The sequence below is a fragment of the Ambystoma mexicanum genome, chromosome 6q (assembly GCF_040938575.1).
Source record: "Ambystoma mexicanum isolate Mex_15411 chromosome 6q, UKY_AmexF1_1, whole genome shotgun sequence".
Lineage (NCBI taxonomy): Eukaryota > Metazoa > Chordata > Amphibia > Caudata > Ambystomatidae > Ambystoma > Ambystoma mexicanum.
The window spans coordinates 675,318,878-675,340,835 of NC_090937.1; the positions used below are offsets into that span (position 1 = coordinate 675,318,878).

General features: G+C 41.5%; 1 protein-coding gene across 2 annotated transcripts in view; it reads left to right on the forward strand.

The window, feature by feature from the left end:
* The window catches only part of PRDM5 (PR/SET domain 5), a 1,215,944-nt gene that overhangs the window by 948,202 nt on the left and 245,784 nt on the right, over window positions 1–21,958 (forward strand). For both annotated transcript variants that reach the window (XM_069631172.1, XM_069631173.1), the window contains one exon: window positions 1,144–1,229. In XM_069631172.1, coding sequence (XP_069487273.1) covers window positions 1,144–1,229 — 86 coding nt within the window. The remainder of the gene's footprint in view (window positions 1–1,143; window positions 1,230–21,958) is intronic.

Sequence of the window (21,958 nt, forward strand, 5' to 3'; positions counted from 1 at the left end):
AGGTGGCCCGTTCTGAGCCTCCTGATTGGCGGGCAGGCCACCACACACCCCTCACCCAGTAACTAATAAGGCAATAATTGTAATCTTCGAGGGCTTTGTCTGAATGATAAGATTAAGGTTCTGAGAGACGAGGGGACCTCCTGTGTGCCATTGCTGCCCAGTAAAGTCTTACATTCCGTGGATAAGAACTATTAGGAACTCTGATATGATAACTTTTTTTTTTTTTTAAGGTGAGAAATTTTGCAAAGATAGAGCGCTAAATGTTACTCGTGTTAAAACAAATAATAAAAAAAAACAAAAAAAAAACATCAAGTTACAAACACGTGTCTGCCATGGAAATTGTGAAGGGGAAAAAGATGCAGTCTCTTCTCCATTTACATGGTGAATGATTGGGGGGAGAGCCAATGAGGATGATTGGGTGGAGCACCTGAGAGCAGGTGTGTTGTGTTGGGGTGGAGGGCTGTGGTGCAGGAGATTTTGGGTTAAAGCAGAGGGTAAAGGGGAGTGCGAGGCAGGGAGCAGGCAGCGTGCTATGTTTATGTGAGGGCTCAGATTGCGGGCCTTGTTAGTGGTAAGGCACGTATTCTGAGACCACTGTTTGTCTAAGCACAGCTGGTCGGGTAGTAATGTAAAATGATGCACGAAGTTGCCATTGAAATGCTAAACTTGTGATTGTATTCAGTCAGTGACTTAATATGTGCGTAAGTGGCCTCTAGCACATCTTCGGGAGGAACGCGCATGGCATGAAGTGACATGTACTGTGGTAATGGTTCTTGTTTTGGAGGAGGTGAGCAGAAGATTAAAATGGCCAGCAGACGTGAAGTGAATAGTGAGGTCTGCATGCCTTAGTTCAGCTAGTGCTGAAGTTGTGCTTATGGTGTAGTATGTGGCCTGTGCTTTCTACCGAGCATCTTATTATGGACTCCTGGGGATGTAGTGTGCTTTGATCCAGCGCTGCATGCCGCCGCGGCCTTCTTTTCTCCCTTGGCGCTATGCCACTTCCTTCCTCGGGTGGAACTGAACGGGAACGGTCGAGCAGGCGGGCGGCTGCGCTTTAGACACGCGCCTGCTGCGCGGCCTTGAAGTGCGCAGATGCAGGGCGGCAGCCGCACGTGTTGACGCCGATGCTTATCTGTTTTGCAGGTGAGCGCCCCTACCAGTGCCCGTACTGTGACAAGGCTTTCAGCAAGAATGACGGCTTGAAGATGCATATTCGCACACACACCCGGGTAAGGCTGGAGGCGCGATGCGCTGCTGCGGCTGTCAATGCGAAATGTCGAGGTGATATTTCTTCAACAGGAAAAGCCGTTCGCCACCTTTTCCCCGTGATTAATCTGTCATCTTTCGGCGCAGATGTGCCTTTGATCTTTGCATGTAGGAAAGCCCGAGAATGTGTGTTCATTTTTTATGATCGCCGCAGATGTCATGTGCACATCACCCTGGGCCTGCGAGGATCCACTGCGCCCACCCGCTGTTACTGTGTCACTGGATGCACTGCATTCGGGGAACAGTCTTCATAAAAGAGCGGAACCAAGTTGCAGGGATTCCAGGCCAAATGCACAGCTTTGGCTGTTCTGCAGGCGTACACTTTCCCCACCCAAGGGCGTTCAACCCACAAGCGCTTTGAGGTCATACCAATGATAGATAGGGCCTAGTTCACAGAGCGTGCTGCCATTATAAAACTCGGCTGTAAATTAGGCCCATAGAGCGCGATATACATGACAAACAACATAACATAACATTCATATATTTTTAACATTACAATTTGTGTTCTATTGATTGTATTGGTTTAATGTATTTTTTAGTAGATATCAATGTATACCAAACTGAACTTTGGACATTTTAATATATTTTAGGATTTACACACCTGCATTTTAATGTAACAAATGTGTATTGTGATGAACGTTTATGTTTTTTTTACTTATCCGAATAAACAATGTATTCATTAACTCATTATAGTTTGCATAATTCACAGCCTTCCCTGAGCCATCCCAATAACACACGTTACACCTTTCTGCTACTGCTTACCCTTTCTGTACAAAGAGAAAGTGTTGGACACTGGGTACTTGCATCAGGGATGAGTGCTGGGATTCTCTGTTACACAGTCACCATGTGGCTTAAGGCACACTCGATTAATATAGCCTTAAACACCCAGGGAGGGATCATTCACCGAGGGCCATAACTAGTAGGAAATGTATTGTCGCAAGCGACGAAGACCCCTCCCGACCTGTAAAGGTACACGTACCTTTTACCAGTATGTACCTATAAAGGTACATGCTGGTAATAGCAATGTCAGTTTTAGAGGTATGGTTGCAAAGCAAAAAACACTGTTCATTGGTAAGTAAAATAAATGCTCAAACCGTGTTTCTAAGTTAAATATGTTTTTCTGTAATATTTATAAACAAGGATGTTTTCATAAGTTGAACACTTTAATTGGAAACTTGTTTGAACTGGAAAGGTTTTAAGAGGAGCACGCAGCAGGTGTGCTGTAAAAGTACGCGCTTTCCTTCTAAGCAAGTGGAAAGATGTTCATATGTTTTAGATTTCTCTTTTGTGAGGTCAAAAAATCCTTCATGCAGAACCACCTTAGAGACAGAAGACGTTCTGGCAGAGGACCTTCCAGCGATGGCAACTGGGTGGTGTTGTGTGGCATGTGTGACTTGGCTCTAATGGCTTATTCTCTTTTCCCATGTCAGGTGGAAATGTTGTTCTGAAGCCTTTCTAAACCCGCCATGACTTTGCTGGTGTTTTCTAGACATGCCCCGATGCTCCAACCACAAGGCTCTTACACTACCCTGCGCAGCTAATCCCTAATAAGAGTGGAATCTGCATACAGTAGTCTGCAGACTTCAGAAGAGAAGCTATGTATAATATAGCACTACTCTGCAAGACACAGACACACTTTTCTGAATCCAAAGGCTTGCATTTGGGCTGGCTAATGTGTAGACCCAAAATGCTTTGCTCATGCGCCTCGGAATTGGAGGAGAACTCCCATGTCTCCTGGGTGGTGCGTGGCGTGTGTTACTTGGGTCAAATGGTTTATTTATGTTCCTGTTTTAGCTGTAAGGGTTTTTTGTTTTTCTCAAACCTTTTTAAACCTACCACAAGCATTGCTAGCGGTGGCTAAGACCAGGCTAAGATCCTACCAGGGAAAGGAAACACTTCCTCTCTACGGCCCTCCGACCCCAGTGGAATGACTGACATTGCAGCCATTCTATCCTTGTATCCAAGATTTGAGGCTCGAAAAATGAGGACATTTGCTTGACATTTACAAATGCTTTACTATTGGCAGGACAGTTATTAAAAATAAAATGAGCACCACGCCCAGTGCACTTTATATACTTAGTGATTCGAACATACAACATATTTGTCACAGACCTATTTGTCAAACATAAAGATGCGTGCGCACTCTCATTCCCAAAATGCTCTTTGATATGATATGATAAGTCATGTAAAATGCGCCTGTACACAAGTGTTTCCAGGTGGGACAAGACAAGGGAGGACAAAACAAACATTCTTACTAGGCCTTGTGTCATTCACACCGTGCAAGTTCGAAAGCGCAAAGTGCAGGGGAGAGAGGGAGAAGTGAAATCAGGACAGTATTGCTCTGAGTAAGTGCAGCCAAGGCCCAACGCTCTGGGTAGGTGCAAGGAGGCATGAAACTTTTGGGGTACAGCTACAGTCCCTAAGGTTGTGGATGGCCCAGAGGCAGTGCAGGGGTTACTGGTCATGGAGGAGCCTGGTACCCAGTGAGACTGAGTGTAGCCCTGGCACCAGTCAGTGCAGCAGAAAGGTAGGTCAGCAGGGAAGAGAGCGAGAGAGAGAAAGCAGAGGCGAAAAGGAAGGTCTTGAGCTGTTTCTGGAACTTCAGGTGGTCCGGCTCAAGTTTGAGAGGGCAGGGAGGCCATTCCAGAGGGAGGCACCTGCAGAAGAGAGAGATATACCCTCCCACTCTCTGCCTGGAAAAGCGTCCGACCCTCAGAGAGTTGGAGGTGGCTGAGCGAAGGGCCCGAGAAGGAAGGTGTTTAGGAAGAGAAAGTTGTATGTAGTGTGTGACCTGGCAGCAGAAAGCCTTGTGCATGATGCAGAGGCTGTTGAACTTGATCCTTGGAGCCAGTGGAGAGATTTCAGGGCTGGAAAGATACAGTCCCTGGGCTTAAGACCAAGGACAAGTCTTGCAGTCATGTTCTGGATTAGTTGCACAGGCTGGAGAGTAGAGTAAACCTTCACTGGTGCTATTTGTCCTCTTCCCCATTAGCACAAGGGTTTTTTGAAACAGTACTGTAGGAGCACACCAGTCCGCCTAATCTTGGAATGGTAACCTTCTATTAGAAAATTATGTAGATAATTTGTCTATGATTTGAGAATATACTTTTCTCATTAAGATAAAAACAGTGTTTATATTTGATTTAAAATATATACAGAAAATGATGTTTAGAAATTAGCATTTTAAAATTTTAAAAAAAGGGTAGGTATTCAAGTTTAGCACAATTACATATTTTCCTTTTTAATAGCTCTTTTTGCACAAAAAACCCAACACCTCCCCAAAGATATCTGTTTCTCCTTTGGCAAACGCGCACCTGACAACACAAAGGCAACTCTCAGCCACATAGGGGGAGTCAGAGGCATAGAATGAGACCGAGAGACAGCGAGAGAAAATAAGTATAGAAAGAGTTGGTAAGAGAGAGATAGGGGAGATGATATTATTATGAATATTTTCTTTATTATTTATATTGTAATTATTATGCCATGTCAATGATCTTTTCATGTGCCAGACTGAAACAAAATTTCTAATTTTACTTTTTCTGCTTAGTCAATTCCTCTTTCTAGCCAAAATTAAGTTTATGAGGGCACCCCAAGGCCTACCTCTGCCGTCAGTAATGCCCGTCTCTAACAAGCACATTTTCACATTCCAGTCTAAAGTTCCTATTTCATAGAACATAGGAATTCCTTTTGATTTAAAAGGAATAACGTATAGAAACTTGGAAGTTATGAACAGCTGACCATTATCAGACCCAGCCATTATACCCCATTCCTGCCTGCTTTATTCACTTCACATTATCTTCATCAGAACCTACCTATTCCTTTGTATGTGACAATCCAGCATTTTCTTTAATTATTTAATTCCACACTTCTACACTTCTGCTACATTTTGCTCTTTTCATCCTGAGCCCTTGCCCTGCACGGAGCAGTATATTTTGGCACTGCCATTTCGGCGCAGGCATATTTGGCACGGACGTTTGCCCGCAAGGCCTGTTTTGGCGAGCACACTTTGGCGTGACCAGTTGGGCACGACAATGGCACTATTTTAATAAAATAAAAAAAATAAACATTGCTGCCGTCTTGAACCCAGGCCAGTTGGATTGCAAGAAGCTATAACTACAATTCCGTAGAGATCTTATTGTATTCATAAGCACACGACATTACAGGGCCTGCAGTTTCTCAACTCATAGGAAGAATACATTTTGGGTGGGTTATAACTTTACCTCCCCTGGACAAATCCTTACCAAACTTTGCAAAAAAAAAGTATATGGCCCTGCCTGAATTTATTGGGCTAATTTGATGAGGTTTCATCAAGGGTGTGGCAAAATTATAGGGGGGGTCCCAAATCTTTTTGGTTTCCATAACGCAATGGAAAAACAAATTTGCTCACACCTACAGCCCAAACCGCTGGACGGATTTCCACCAAATTTGCAGCAGGAGCGGCAGCTTGGTCTCAAAAAAGTGTTTTTGTAAATTTGGTGTAAATCTGTCCAGATTTATTGTTTTAAATGGCCCAAAAGTAGGGTGGATTTGTTTTAGTGATATTTGGTTTCGGTCCGCAGACCCACTTCACTCTTCTGTACACAGACGGCAGCTGATTGGCCTAGAGGGCGACATGATGTCCACAGACATTGGACACGCCCACTGATTGGATGGTGAAAAGCGTGAAGTACGTCAGATTTTTGTAAACGCCCGCCATGTTGGATTCTTGGACAGCGGCCGGTATCCACGAGCATCGCAGTAAAAACATATTAAAAAACACAACATTGCACTTGTCAAACTTTTCAAACAATCCCTGGAGATGTGAGGGGTGATGAGGATGGGATGGGATATGGTCATAAGAAGCCAAAAAACAGGCGTTTTTCATTCCAGAAGTCGATGAACACTCAGATGTTCTGGGACATCTATGCCTATTTCGGCATTACAGGGCTGGTGAAAAGCAGTTTTTGGATGGCTTATAACTTTGATGCCACTCAATGAAACTGCATGAACTTTTGGAATGTTATTCTAGACCTGACTCTGAATGGTATTGAAACGTGTGGAGCTGTTTTGTCAAGAGGGAACAAAAGTATAAGGGGGGGGGTCCCAAATATTGTTAAGGCTCATAAATGTGGTGCTATTTGACGAATCTGCACAAAAGTTTAAAAATCTAGATATAAACATTTTTACAATATTTGGTGGGATTCTGTCAAGAGGGGTCAAAATTAGAGGGGGGCAAAATATTGTTAAGGTCTATAAATGTGGTGCCATTTGACAAATCTACAAAACGATTTTAAATCTAGATATAAATGCATTTGTAAAGTTTGGTGGGATTTTGTCATGAAGGGGCTAAATTAGAAGGGGGCCTCAACATTTATAGATGGCTTATAACTTTGTTGCCATTTGATGAATGTGGACAAAAGTTTTCAGTAAGATTATATACCCAACCTTGAATGTTTGAGTAAAGTCTGAATGGATTTTGTCAAGTGGGGGCTAAGTTATATGTCTATTGTATGTACATACATTTTGAAACTTTTGAAAAAATAAAACATGGGCGGATTTCAAGTAAACTCGTGTAAGGAGCATTGGCAAGGACCTTAAAACATGGGTTTTGCAAATGTGCCTGTGTTTTATTTTTTGACAAGTGTCATAATTTAGCTACAAAAAATAGTGATATATCTTTGGTGACTTGGGTATAGCCTGTGGACATGGGCAGTAGCCAGATTGTCCAGGTCATGGCATAATTTCATGACCTGGACAATCTGGCTCCTGGCCATGACCACGAGGGACGACAAATGGGGTTAAAGTGGCCATGTCCACCTGGGACCGGCTATATGGTAAAGTTATTCGAAAGTGGGATAGGTTTGAAAGGGAAATAAATTGTGCTTGTGGTAATATGCTCATTGGGTTCTCTCTTTGACCCTCCTTCCCTTTCCATGGTGGCCATCTTGGAAAAGGATTTTCCTTCCTACAGCACCTTTTTTGCACCCTAGGTTGCTGCTTTGGGAACCAGGGGTGCTGATGGCCTTCATCCTCCATTGCAGGGGCTGGAATGGGGGATAACGGTCCAGAGCCCTTGTTATTTATGTATGTATGTATGTATGTATGTATGTATGTATGTATTTATTTATTTATTTATTTACTTGTAACCGCCCCACTGGCATCAGGACGCACACAGACACACTTCGCTTGAGCCAATAACTTGGGATGCCGGGCTGTTATCCCCCGTTCCAGTTCCTGGAACGGTGGAGGAAAGCCACATTAGTCCCATTAGCATAACACAAAATGCTAATGGAAATGTTGGAACCTCTTATTGAGTCTATGTACTTTACTGAGAAATGCAAAGTAGATGGAGTCTATACGATTTTTATTTTGTTCGATTTTGTTAACTGTGAAAGGGGGTTCCTAATGGAACCTTTCTTTTGTTGTTTTTATGTTTTTTTTTGCAGGAGAGTTTAGAACATAAGGTGGGTGGGAAATGAGGGAAGAGGCACCAAGCACTAATATGGAGGGGCAGGTGGACAGGTGAAGATGTAGAGTGTGTGTTACTTCTAAGGTAGGTTGTAGTGTTTCTCATGCTGCTTGATTACAGCTTCAAAAGCACTTCGAACTTGCTTCCCCCTGCAGAGTGGTGTGTTGCAGTATATACAAAAGACTGTTCTCTTCGAAAGATATGGATCAACAACCTCTTTTATTGCTTGCAAGGTAGCTGGTGGGATTCTGTGTCCCACAGAAGTAGGCAGTGTGGTTACAGTATTGATTGAGGAAGATGATTTGGAGGAAGACCGCCTACTACTTGCTAAGAAAGGAACAACCTTTCTGAGAGCATTGCTGTGCTTGATTTAGTGTGGCAGTGCATGGAAGAGGTCCCGCAGGAGTAATGTCCAGGTAGTCCACGACTGAGTAAAAAATTGCACTCAGGACATTTCACTTTTATAGTTTTAGCCTTTGGTACATTCCCAATAGTGGTAAAGAACTGCCACACCCATGATTCTCTCTCGTGCTAGAGGTAGGCAGTTCCTCTACCTCATCTTCTTGGTCCTCCTCATTGTCTTTGGAAGAACTGCACTTTTTTTGTCGTGTAGGTCCTCCAGCTGGGGTGGTGGCTCTTGGGGAGGAGGGATGGCAATAGCTGATGCCATTTTTAAGATAAATAGCAGTTTTCCTAATATTTTTCCAAGTATGTGCGTTGTACTAGATTGTTAATGGGTAATGAGTAAGAATAGGTGTAGGAGCTGTGCAAGGGTAAATCTTTAGCTTAAAAGTTCCTTGATCAGTAGAAAATGTAGTTCCGAAATGTCCTCGTGCATGGACCCGATTGTGAAGTGCGAACATGTTTGTGGGCACGTCATCATGCCACACGCGAGCGCATTGACACGTTGCACTATCCGGAATGTCTGCAATGACGTCAGACATTTGCAGATGTTGACGGATGCAAAAACAGTGGAAAGAGCTGCAAAAGGTGTATAAAAGTGTTAAAAATGATGCTAGAAGGTGGGAAATGGCAGAGTTTTAAGGTGAAACTTTGTAAATTGGACAAAAATGCTGCTATATTGGGGTAAGTATGATATTAGTAAATTGTAGGAAAATAGCATGCACTGGTAAAAACCCATGAAATTCACTGAAAAAAACTTTGTTAAAGGGACGTTATGGTTAAGTTGCACTAATAAAAACCTATGAAATTTAATGAAAAATCTTTGTTGAAGGGATATTATGGTTAAAAGTAAAACAGAAAAACCTCAGAAATGTGCCTAAGCAAACATAACTTGCGCCACCACCGTGCACTGCTAAGACTAACACCCAGGACATCCAAGATGGCATCACACATGTCATTGATGACATCACTAATGACATCACATGTGAAATTAATTTTGATTAAAAGTCCCTACAGGGGGTTGTGTTTATAATGTTGGTAACAAGATGTCAAGGGTGATCGGGAGACCTGTCATGAACTACTTAATCTCTTAAAGAATGTACTCATCTAACCAATCATCTAAATAACAATTCTCAGATTTTATAAACAAGTGTCTACTTCCATTAGATACACGGCACCTTGCTCTTTAATCTGTCATTTATTCTGGTGAGCTTCAATCATATTTTAGGTTATAACTATTGTGCCCAAGATCAAATATTTAGGGGACTTGTATTATCAGATGAGGCCTTTCAAGCATATTTGTACCATTTTTGAAAGTGTCATGGTCCTCAAGTTAATGGACACAATATGATTCTCAATATTAACCTAGGGCAGTATATTAATTACATGCATATTATTAGTTCAATCAAACAGCACATTTCTCTTCCCATGACCTGTATGTAGGCCTGGCCACTGGCCTTTGTTGACCCAAACCTTCAATAAAGCACTTAACATTTCGGCTCCCAGGGTTGATGCCCATTTGTGTACTTAACTTCTTGAGCAGATGCAATCTCTCCACCCCCTGACTCATGTGACATGCTCCTGGAACATGTCAGTTGTGATTGTATTCTGGGAACGACCACAAATTGAATTTTAATTCTGATTATTATTCCGAGTTCACATCCAATAGCTGTGTCTGTGTTGACTGAGTGGGCATCTGTTCATCACAATAAAACGTTGGCCAGGCTGAAGCAACACACTTTTTTCTATCTCTTTGGAGCTTCAGGGGAATTCCTAGATGTCCTGTAAGTATATGGGAAGGTCACTGCTTGTCCTTTGCATCTGATCAAATCAAAGGCCTCTTTGGGTGTAACCATGGGTTTTAAAGTCAGTTCTGATTAACAGAAGTGAGTGCTTTAAAATGCATTTTTCTTCCTGCAACATACATTTTGTTTCAATGTCTTGCATCATACAAGATGCATTTTGCTTCCATCTTCATTCTCACAGCTTATTTTAAAACAGTTTTTCTGTAGCTTCTAGTTTCCTTAATGTGTGATATTGAATTTACTTTTGCAGTGGAGTTTCATCATTACATGTTCATTTCCATTCTGCAGAATGCGCACATTTCCATTGTAGCTCTTTGTGTTAGCAAATCTGCATTAGAACGCGGTCACATGTGTTGAGCGGTAGGCGGGCATTGTCATTCGAACACAGGGGCCATTTAATTTATTTTTCCTTTTTCTTAATTTCTAATTTTACGATTGGTTATTTATAACACGCTTAATTTGCAGATGTTTCTAAGTGTGGAGTCAAGGATTAAACCTGTGTTGCTCTGTGTCATCTTGCTTCTAATGCAAGCGTGTTGCCCTTAAGCTATCCTCAATCAACCTTTCTGAAACCAACATTCAGTTACTTGATAGTTCAGAATTAGAAGCTGGCCTTGTCTCTGCCAAGAGTTTTCATATTTCTACACCATTTGTACTTAACTTAGCTAGATGCAGTTAATTTGTATTTTGAGGCCGGATTTAGACCACAACACATTTCCTCAATGTTCAGATGTGATGACGAGAACTACAATGTCGGTGTCCACAGTGCGTATTTCGGCTTTGTTATATCCTTATTGCACAGAATCACATAAATGGAGCAGGATGCACGTTTCTGCTTCTTTGTGTGAGCAGGGAGCATGTCCCAAGATATCTTGATGATTTATAGAAAGAACATTGGTACTTTTTGTGGTAATTACCTGTTTGTTTGTGTCAATAGCTGTTTGGGTTTTTGCAAAGAAAAAGAACAATCCAGTCTTATTTTCATCAACCTGGAAAAAATCCAGCCAATTTTTAGGAAGTGCATTTCTTGGTTCAGCATCTTTTTGAACACCTTTCCCCTTTTACTAAGTGTAATTCTTCAAGCTGTCAGGTCTGTACACATTGCAGATGATATCTAGTCTTGTAACATATTGAAGCTGAGATTTGGCATAATCTTCAAATGTTTTCACAAATCCTGGTTGCAGCATGTTAACAATTGCAACACTGTCAAGATGGTCATTTGGACTGTTGCTTTGGAATTAGTGTTTTTTTCCAGGTGTGAATTCCCTAACGTTGACAGTGCTGGAGGATAGACTACGTTTTAGTGTCTAAAGAAATCATCAATATCTCCATTGCGTATCTGTGATGCAATGTAAAGTCTAGAAAATAGTGAGCAATTATTCCTCAGTGATGTCAGTTACACCTGTTTACTTGACTTTTCACGAACTGGAGGATGGCTGAAGAGTTGGAGGTTATTCTACTTAATAGGATCTGCGATATGTTTAGTTTACTAGGCAAATAACTATTTGTTGACAAATCCGTCTGTATGAAACTTGACACGCTGCCTGGTGCCCCGTTACAGCAACCATTGCCTTCTCCTTGTGACTACCTCTTATGAGAACTTTATTCAGGCTTATGCACTTTAGGGAACATAGCTGATGTGGTTAAATACTCAGCCCATATTGAGCAGGTTCACAATCTTATCCCTCTGTACAGCTGACACACTTAAGCACCTTTCCTTCAGTTATGACTGTTTCTCAAAAGTCAAGGGAATCAGTGAAATGTTTTAACAATCCACTGCCTGCAAACCCTACCCCTACATTGCATTAAGTAGCGGATAGCATGCCGACCCCTTCTGTCATGCTTATGAAACCACAGCACAATCATTTTTCACAAGTCACATAGTTGCAGTGTGCCCGGCTTAATACGTGCCCCCTCATCAAGCACGCAATTAACATTTGTGATTATGTTTTAGAAGTGGACCTGGACCTAATCTGCCTGACAGAGACTTGGACTACAGATGCAAGTGGCCCAATGATCTCTTTGGACACCCCCAAGGCTATGCCACACCTGCCAAAACCAGGCCTCCGGTCGCGGTGGCAGAGTGGTCAGTATTGCCAAAAAACATCTGAACCTTTTTCAAATACCTTGCAAAATCCCAGATTGTTAAATCCTCCATGTTAAAATGATCCTTACAGTGCATACTTGCAGACATTTTGTTCTGGTCTATCAGACACCTATAGACATGCCAAACTTCAATTAAGAACATATTCATATTTCAAATGAACTACATGGACCAAACTGCTCCATGCTGCTGGCGGGGGAATTTAACTGGTGGCTAAATAATAGCTCAGATAATGAAGAGACAGCCCTTCAAACAGGTCTGAAGTACACTGACTACTACTTAATCAATACCACACCCACTCATGATAAATGGAATATCCTTGACTGGGTAGTAGCTAGGAACCTATCAGTACAGATTGACAATACACTTCCATGCATCTGGTAGCACCATTACTCTATAGTTTTCCAAATTCACCTCCAAAGCCGGCTTCCAAAAGGCAAAAACCCAGCTAAAACAGTAAACAATCGCAACTTTAAAAAAGTCACTACCAACAACTTGAAATATTGCCTGAACTCGATCATGACTTCTACTTTAGACTCAGACCCCCCAGCCATCCATGTGTATGCCTTTAACCACACCCTGGGCACTATGCTTGACAGAGTGACCCCAATCAGGAATAAATTGGATAGAGACAATGTTATCCACTAGAAATTATATACTCAGGATCCCAGCTCAATGAAGAAGATCAAAAGGAACATTGAGGTAAAATGGCTAAAATGCCCAACAGAAACAAATAAAAGTACCTGGAAAACCTTAGACAAAGTATATAAATTAGCAATCTGCTATGAAAAAATAATTTTTACAACAAGCAGATCGAGGAGGCAAATAACAATCCTAAGCAATTATTTGAAATCATCAAATCCTTGGAGAGGCCAAGTACTCTGTGCACTCCCGTCTCCCCAATGGACCAAGATTGTCTAAAAACAAAACAAACCTTCAAGGAAAAAGTGGACAAAGGGCACTCAAAGATCAAACTTGAACTAAGCATATGACTAATTGAACTCATATCCCCAATACTGCATCTGTTGGGTGTCCTGACCCACGTTTGAGCTATCATGCTGCAACATTTGGTGCTGTGGGCTTAGAAAATCCAAGATGGCCAAAAAGCCCACATGTGCGCCAGAATCCAGGAGAACCACACAGTTTGTGCGTACACCAAAATGGCTGCCTAACTTGCCACCCACCAGTGCGAGCATGATGAGCCAGGGTGCCATGAGTGGAATGGGTGCCAAATGTAAAACAGCAGCGCCTGTTAGCTCAAAAACGCTTTAAAATTACCTTTGGTTTCTCTGAATGCCAGCTCAAAATTCCTATTTTCAAACATTGCAACACATCCAAAAATCTCACTGGACACCAGCAGACATCTGGCAGAATGAAGTATGTGTGCAGACAAAATCTGGGAAGATGAAGAGCCCAAAACAATGTTCATAACAAAACTGGCTGAGCTATGCATGTCAGCAGCCTAACTGAAACTGGATTAAAACCACCAAAATCGAAATGTTTAAATTAACTGAGTGACCTACTTTTGAGTGTCACATAGTTTGTAACTGTTAAAATGTCATAGTTTTGAACTTAGAATCAGCATTCTAGCTGCATATGTAAAAAATTGTATTGACTTAAACTGGGGAACAAAAAGTGACATTTTAGCTGAAACCTGGCTTAATGAAACTGAATTCTGCCTGACATCTACCCCCACAGGAGTTAAAACCTGCTCAGCCACTCTTCCCCTTGCCAAAAGGAGTTGTCACCTCTCTGATTAGATTAGGGGTGGAGCAGCTGGGGACTACAGAGAGGTGAACAAAGGCCTGTCTTGGACTCAGGCAAATGTTATATTGGGAGCGTCGTAAAAGTGGCTTCCTCTTGGGAGAAGTGGGAGGAGAAGTGCCTCTGGGAGCCACCCGAGCTGGAGGCGGGGACAGGCAGAAGCTTCCCCCATGTGCTTTGGAACCTAAACCACAACCATTTTGGCTTGACCATAATTTTAAAAAGATAGATAACTCATAGTGCGGACTTGTCAGAATTATATAAGTAATATCATTATTTTTGTGATTTTTCTGTGAACATTTTGATATGTGTTAGGACCCTGTGGTGTATTCTGGGGGTTGCTAGCGGAAAATAGGGTCTCACTCCAAATGTCTGCATGTTAAAAATCTGACACTTCATCAATTAATGTCCATACTCCTTGCGCACAAGTGTGTAAATTTGGGTAAATGTCCGATATTGCAAAACCAGTTAAAAAGCGCAAAATGTTGTCATTTTTGAATGCAAGCCCCCAGGAAGTGCAGAGTTTGATCAGAGTATACCTCATGTGATATGTGATGGGTGCATGTAATTTTAAACAACTGCGTATCTGTGCAATATGTATTTGGGTCAAATATAGATTTGTGTGGAAACTGACAAGGGGAGGTTCCTCTGACCATAAAACCTACAGCATCACTCTGACTCACATTTCCTTCCCCCAATCATGGGAGAGGGGAGAATTGGGCCAATGACAAGTGAGAGGGGCAGGTTTAGTTATGACCAAGGCACACACCCATTTTCAAAACACATAAAAAGAGACTGCTGGGACAGGTAGAGACATTCATATCCAGTTGCTGCGGAGCGTTTTGCCGGACCACACAACATCCAGAAGATACCAGTTCCAGACTGACTCCAGCTACATACTCCTGAACCTAGAACTTATACTTTAGAACCTAAATCAGAGGCCTAAAACCACAAGCTGAGTTCTCTGCAGCAGGCCTCAAATCATTGCAAGCTACTCACAACCGGGCGAGCTGCTTGAATCCCTTGCCAAGAACTTTTGCCAGGACCAGTGCAGAGATCCAGGAGCCGTGCAGAGACCGCTGTATCCGGACAGACCAGACCAGTGCCAGACCCGACCAGACCAGATCGTGCAGAACCGCAGACCCAGAGACCAGATCGCTGTGAAGTGCCGCTAGCCTGATTGATCAGATCCGTGACGAGACCCAGTCCTTCCAAATATATTGTGAGTACAGCTAGGACGGGGCAAAACCAAATCTCTTAGTTTAAAGTAATATAATTCAATCTATTTAACCTAAGTAGAACTGCCTCCTAACTGTCACCTGTCATTTGTAAAGCTGCACCACTGTCATTTGTCAATTCTGCAGCTGCAAAGCTGTCACTTGTCAATTTGAGTTTACTTTCAATCCGAAAAACTACCTTTATAAAATCGTTCATATCTCTGGAACCGTTTGGGCTACGAACTTGGTTTAACTTTCCTCTGAAAGCTTAGGATCTAAGCTTTCCAAAAAGCCTAAAGACTTCCTACTCCTTATATACTTTTTCCGCAATCACGATTCACGCACTCGCGAATTTTACCGCGATTTGCGATTTGGTTAAAAATCCAGCCACGTGTAACCATCAGCAGTCATTTCTTTCCTTGCTAAAAATTAGTTTGCCTCTTAATCACCATCTCTGAATCATTGCTAAAGTGAGCCTGCACTCATCCCAAGTATCTCTCACTCACCCTGAACCTCATAAAGGGAATTAAAAGCATTTTCAGCATATTTCTCACTTCATTGCCACCACATTCAAAGCACTTGGGCCTGTGTTTTAAAACTCATACCGGTTTTCTCTAAGCTTGCTGGGGGGGAACTTAATTTCGTATTGTATTTGGTTGCATTCCTGAGAACTGTGTGCTCCTCTTTCCATCTCCTTCCATTTCTTACATTGCATAGGGGAGGGGGGTGAATTGCCAGAGAAAAAGTGATCATCTTATCTTTTGCTAAAATCATATCAAGTATTTCTGTACTGCATTTTATTCCTCATTGCTTTTCCCTTGAAATCATAAAAGTATTTTTGCTGCCTTATCCATCCTACACCCACTCCTCATTGATTATAAAGAAGTGTGCTAGTGTCAGATTACCCATTGTTGATTAACATTATATTTATAAGGGCGATATCGATTATTAATTTACTATAAAAGCGTGGTATCTATATTTTGTTTTATTTCTCAAATAAACCTTTTAAACTTGCAAAACAGAACTACTTCTTGGCTCAGTGGGGTCAGGGGGATTCTAAGAGAGGGGTGTTATATAGGGGTAGTCATCCAGAACTCATGAACTGGACATAAAGATATATCAATAAGGGTTTCCATTCAGTATCCCAGACTAGGCATTGACTTAGCTGTAGTGTTGAATTGAATCTTCTTACACATCCAAGAAGCTTCTCTCATATTACTATTCCTGACATGATCAACACACTATTTACACTACATCCCTCTCAGTGCCCAGAAAACACAATCCCACCCAACCTAATTTTTGACCACAAAGATATTTTTGCTCTTTTTCTTGCCAGGTATAGAGCTGGAAATCTCCTTCGCATTACAAAAGTCATCAAAAGGATTTCTACTTTTAGAATCATGTCCCAGCATCTAAATTGGGTAAATGCATCACTTCTTTCTTTACACCAGTTTTGGTGTGCCTTGTCTGTAGTCATTGTGCTGCTGCTGAAGAAGTAAATAGAGACTACTGGCTGTGATGTGATGAGCCTTATGGCTATGAGTCACATGAGAACCTTTTATAAACAAATCCACTTTTCCAGCTGTGGATATATCAGCCTGAACAAGAGCTGCCATCCACCCACGTTCACCCAAGATCATTCCAAGAACCTTGAGTACAGCCATCTTAATATGCAGCTCACCAAATATTATAATGAATTGATCTTCACTACTGGATTTACGTTCCCACTACATAGAGTGGCTGGTCAAACATAATGATTGGCATCTGCCTAGGATTAAGGCCTTTAACTGCTGTCTTCACAATATCGATTGAATGGTGAATCATGGCCATTGACATAGCATGGTCTGGAAATAGAGAAAGCAGGGATGGAAGTGCTAATTCAAAATCTTATGCTTGAAGGTTGTCATTAGCCAGAACCTGTTTTAAATGATTGAGTCAGGTGTATTCTTTCACTGTAGCTTGCGGATTAACTTGCTAATCAACTAAGTTTTCTTCTACTGTTGGCAGAGAAAAATCAGTTCTCATAGGAGGAACGGGGGCACGCTGGTGTAGCACTCAGGAAGATATTCAGTCACTTTCTCGGCACAAGGATTTCTAGTCATAGTCCGATCAGTCCCTGTGAAATTATCATCTGGGTGTTGAAATATTGATATTCCTGTACCATGGAAAAGCCAGGAGCATGCAGGAGCTTGGATTGTGATCTATATTGTAGAGTTTCAACAAGTTTATGCTTGCAAGTTCTTATGTGGATTAAAATATCTAACCACGGTCCAGATTACAGAAACTTCGCACTAGTGCAAATCTTGCACGGTATTAGCACTAGGGTAAAGTTTGCACTATTTTTAAAACCACTGGTACACATTAAAAACCATTACACCTCGACAAGTGCAGTTTGGCATATTAAAATCAGCAAGGCTAAAATTGCCCTAGTTCTAAAATGACACATTTTTGATGCAATTCTGCATCAGGGCAAAGTTTGCCCTAGTGCTAATACCAATCCGTATTATGTGGGATATATTGCCCCACTCAACACATTGCCCCACATCACTGATCTGCATTTGTGCAAAAAACAGCAACCTGGCTCTTCTGGCTCCTTTGCGCACCTTGACCTCAAAACTCAGTTTTGGCAGCAACAGAAAAATGGCTGCACCATCTTGCCTCACACACTTCAGGAAAAATGGAACAAGGGGACACACTGAAAAATATGCCAGTGTGTTCTGAAACATATATGGAATCAAGTGAAAAGGAAAGCCTGCCATTGCTGCAAAAGCCAAAAATCCCCTTCTTAAAAACAAAACCTTTTTCACCCTTTCAAAATGCTGCTCTGATGCTAATTCCATATGTTCATCCTGCAACTACTGTGATTCAGAAGACCCTGTCATGCACAGGATATATCACTGTGCTTTACCAAAACCCGGCATAATTCCTGAGTGGTAGGCTCAGTCAAAACCAACTCTCAGAGAAATCAAAAGCAACTTCATTTGTCACTCGCACAGTAACACACGTTTATTCTTGCTAAAATGTATCCAGGCTCAACAGTTCAAAGAAACCTTAACTCCCTGAGCCAGGTCAAGGGTAAATGTATCTATACTTTTGATAAAACATCTGCATTCAAGGACATTACTCTAGCTGCAAAGAACAGTGTGGGCAGCTGAGGGAGCTGCAAAACCAAATTTAAAGAAAGAAATGCTAGCAGTTTTTAACACATGTGGAAAAGTGGGCTGACTGTAAGAAAAATGGCCTGTTTAGAATAAATTGTTAATGAAATCCTGCTTACTTAGCAATGTAAAGGGATTGTGTTAGTGGTGATAATACACCCATAGGCTATCTTCCTTCACTGGTTTGTTTGAATTCAGGACCCAAAATAAGAAATTATAAAGTTTAAAACAGAGGGGCTGGATTTGCAAGCTCTTCGAAAAAAAACAGTCATTCCAGTTGCCTGCCCTGAAACTTCCCCCAAGGAGAAAGAGACTATCATAAAAACCCTCAGCAGATACTGACAACCCCCTGATAATGATGGGGTTGAACACACTTTTGTCTCTGTTGCGACCCAAACAATGGAACTCCCAGGGAAGGAAGCCTGGGGTGTGACGAAGGTAATATAACTTCAGTCAAGGGAGAAACTCCCACCCTGCTCTCAAGGAAGTGGCTGTTGGCTACAGCTGAAAAAGAAAAAATGGTGCAGTGACAGACAATGGACTGCCTTTTGGTTACAACGACTATTTTATCCAGAAACTTTAAAGATGTTTGATCTCTGCAGCAAGAATTTGCAAAAATGTAAAAAGTGAGCAGTTTTAAATCTAATTTTATGTGCTTGCTTTTAAAACTTGGTAGAAGTCATTGCCGCATGGGGAACAGAAGTTATAAAATATGACAGATTCCAAGGAAAGTATTATTGTTGCAAAAATAAAATTACATACATACATCCCTGGGGATAATTTGCATCTGTGTATAAAATTGTGGAATTTTAGACCAAATCTTTCATGTGTAAAATTACCAAAATGCATTAGAAAGGCGAAACAAGGTCGCACATACTGGAGCATTGGACTGATCTGTGCTGCACATCATATGTAACCTGTGGGTATAATTGGCAAGAAATTGCAAGTGTATAAATGTATGTTTTTGGCAAAATCAGATTTGCAGCAAAGTAAATGTGGGAGTTTCTGGACATTGTAAACCTCACCTCATAAACCTGACATCATTCCCTTAGAAATCCAAACAGCAGAGAGCTAGGTGGAGACTATTACCCTTGCCCAATCCGGTTGATAGAGGCGTGTGTAGTAAAGCCTGCACCAGTCATATACTGTGATGATGTTTCCAGGAATTATAAATAAGAGCCCCTGACAACACAGCGGGAGACACTCTTCCTGATTTTCCTGCACCTGCGTTCCTGTACCCATCATCTATCCAGACTCCACATCCCAACTACAAGACCAAGCATTGCTGATCTTACTCCAGGCCCATTGCAACACCTAAGCATTGCTGATCCTGCTCCAGCAAGGCCTACCATATTCAAAACCCACTAATCTCCCATTAACAAGGAGACAGCTGTGGTATTTTTGGCATCCTGATCCATCTTGGCTTGCTGCCACTTAATACAGCTGCCATCCTGCTACCCTGATGACCCATATTATCCAGTAACCAAAATTGACAGTCCAATAGTGCTACCCAGTAACCAGTCCATGCCCAGCTGATCCTGCCCCGCTGATTTTCTCTGGCTGTCCTTTGTTAGACCAGATCACTGTGGTGACCAGAGCGCTGACTGTCCAAAATCCAAAAACTAAAAAGTGGATTGTGAGTATCAATAGGAACCATAGAAATTCGTAGTATACCTTGCCTTGCTTTGTTCAATCCCAATCTCTAAGTCATCTTTTTTGCACTAGAGCAATTTTTTCCCTAGTGCTTTTAATAAACCAAACTCCACTTACTGAGGTGCAATGGTTTTTTAATGTGTCCCACTGTTTTTAAAAATTGGGCACTGGTGCAAAGTTTCTGTAATGTGGCCCCTGATAGGCAAAGGAGTTTCCCATTCTCGGTTGTGCCTGAAGAACCTTTCAGACTCATACTCCTGATGCCTCACCAAACTGTTGTACATTAGTAACTGCAACAGTGAGGATTGGCTGTGGCATTGTTGAAGAACCTGACTGTGCTTTCATGTTTGGGTTGTTCCTAACCATAGCAACAGAGATGCTGGCACAGAGTCTTCCTGACACTTGTTTCCAAACAATCCTTTGAAGTGATTTTCCAATTGAAAGATGTCTCTGCTCACTATATGTGCTGCTGTAGCGAGATGAACAGTGCTGTGCTCAGTGCTGATCCAATATCATTATTAAATATAAGCATCACATGACAGCCATGCTTATGTGCTTTCATGTCAGGAAAGTAAGCAAGTATCCTGTTTTTCTATTTTGTGTAATGTATGTGTCCTGATAAATCACTGCCAAGCTGTTTTATCATTTTCTGTACAGATTCCATGAGTCAACAAGTTTAAATATTGGTTTATTGCCATTGTCATTTCGAGTATCTTTGATGCTTGATGTGCATTCTGCAAATGCAATACAATGGTTAATTTGGACCATCTCAGTTTCTTGTGGTGTTTTTTGACTCTGGATCTATTACATATTAATACGATGCAATGAATATGGTACATGGCATCTTCTGCAATAAGATTGCCAGCACTCACTTTAGCAAGCAGGGGTTTGTCTTCTAGTTTAAGGGCACAGTGGCCAACAGCAGCATCAAGGCCGAATGCAGATGTTGTACACAGTGCTCCTCTAGCTGGGGCAGACACGTCACAAAAAAAGCATTGGTTTTGTATTCACAGAACATTTTTATTGAGCACTCTGACAGGTGCATTTCATAGAACTAGAAGCATTATCCACTGGTGATAATGGCGATACCCAATGGTGCCTCGATACCTCCACCTTCACCCAGACTGAACAGAATCATTGTCTTTGGTAATCACCCAACACTACTAAACGCCACAAGCAAATTGGATATGGTCTTAAAACCAGCTCTCTTTTTATCATGTTTAGTTTCTGCTGGACAGCGAAGAACCTTTGAATTGTCTTCTTGGCAGATAAAACACTTGTTCCACTCTGTTTCTGTGATTTGTCTAGAAGTATTAGGCTTCAATGGATTCATCAGCTCGAGTACTTTCTGCATATTTGTATCTTCACAAAAAAGTAAAAAAACAAATTCTGTAGCATTATGATAACTAAGTGAAAGCTTTTCCCTTAGCAATACACTCTGATGCTTTCAACATAACCTTTTGCCTTTTTAAATATTGATTTTCTTTCACTGCTGCCTTTGGGAATAAACTCAATAATGTGACGATTTTTTTAAAGCTCTTCATGCTATATTCCTCCTGCTTGTGCACGTTGAAATGATGTTGCTGTTATTATTATTATTATTATTATTATTATTATTATTATTATTATTATTATTATTATTATTATTATTATTATTATTATTGCTATTATTTAACAGTACCCATAAAGAAGCAAATCGAATTCACCCTGTCTGGATTCACACTTGTTAAGGGCAGCCTGGACCCACGTGGGAGGTCTTTACTGTACTTTGAACTATTCACTCCGGTATAATGTGGCAATGCATCGTCTGCAAATATGCCATCTCCTCTGCAGTGTCATTTATAATTAGATTGGCACTCAGCAGGCAGAAGACAATTGTTTGTGACACTCTGTTTTGTCAACTGCTGGTCCTGTGAACAGAATCCGCTTAGCAGCTTCCCCTGCCACCTTTAAGTCACCCACCTTCTTGCCTACCTAGCACACCTGCTTCCCATTCTAAGACTGTGGATCCTGGTTAATTGACTTGCATGTGGCATGAGAATGAAATAGTCAGTGAAGATTGAATAGAGCGCAAATGTTAATTGCTTGGAAATATTTATTTGCCATGTGTAGAAATGTTTTTGACACTTTATTATGATGCA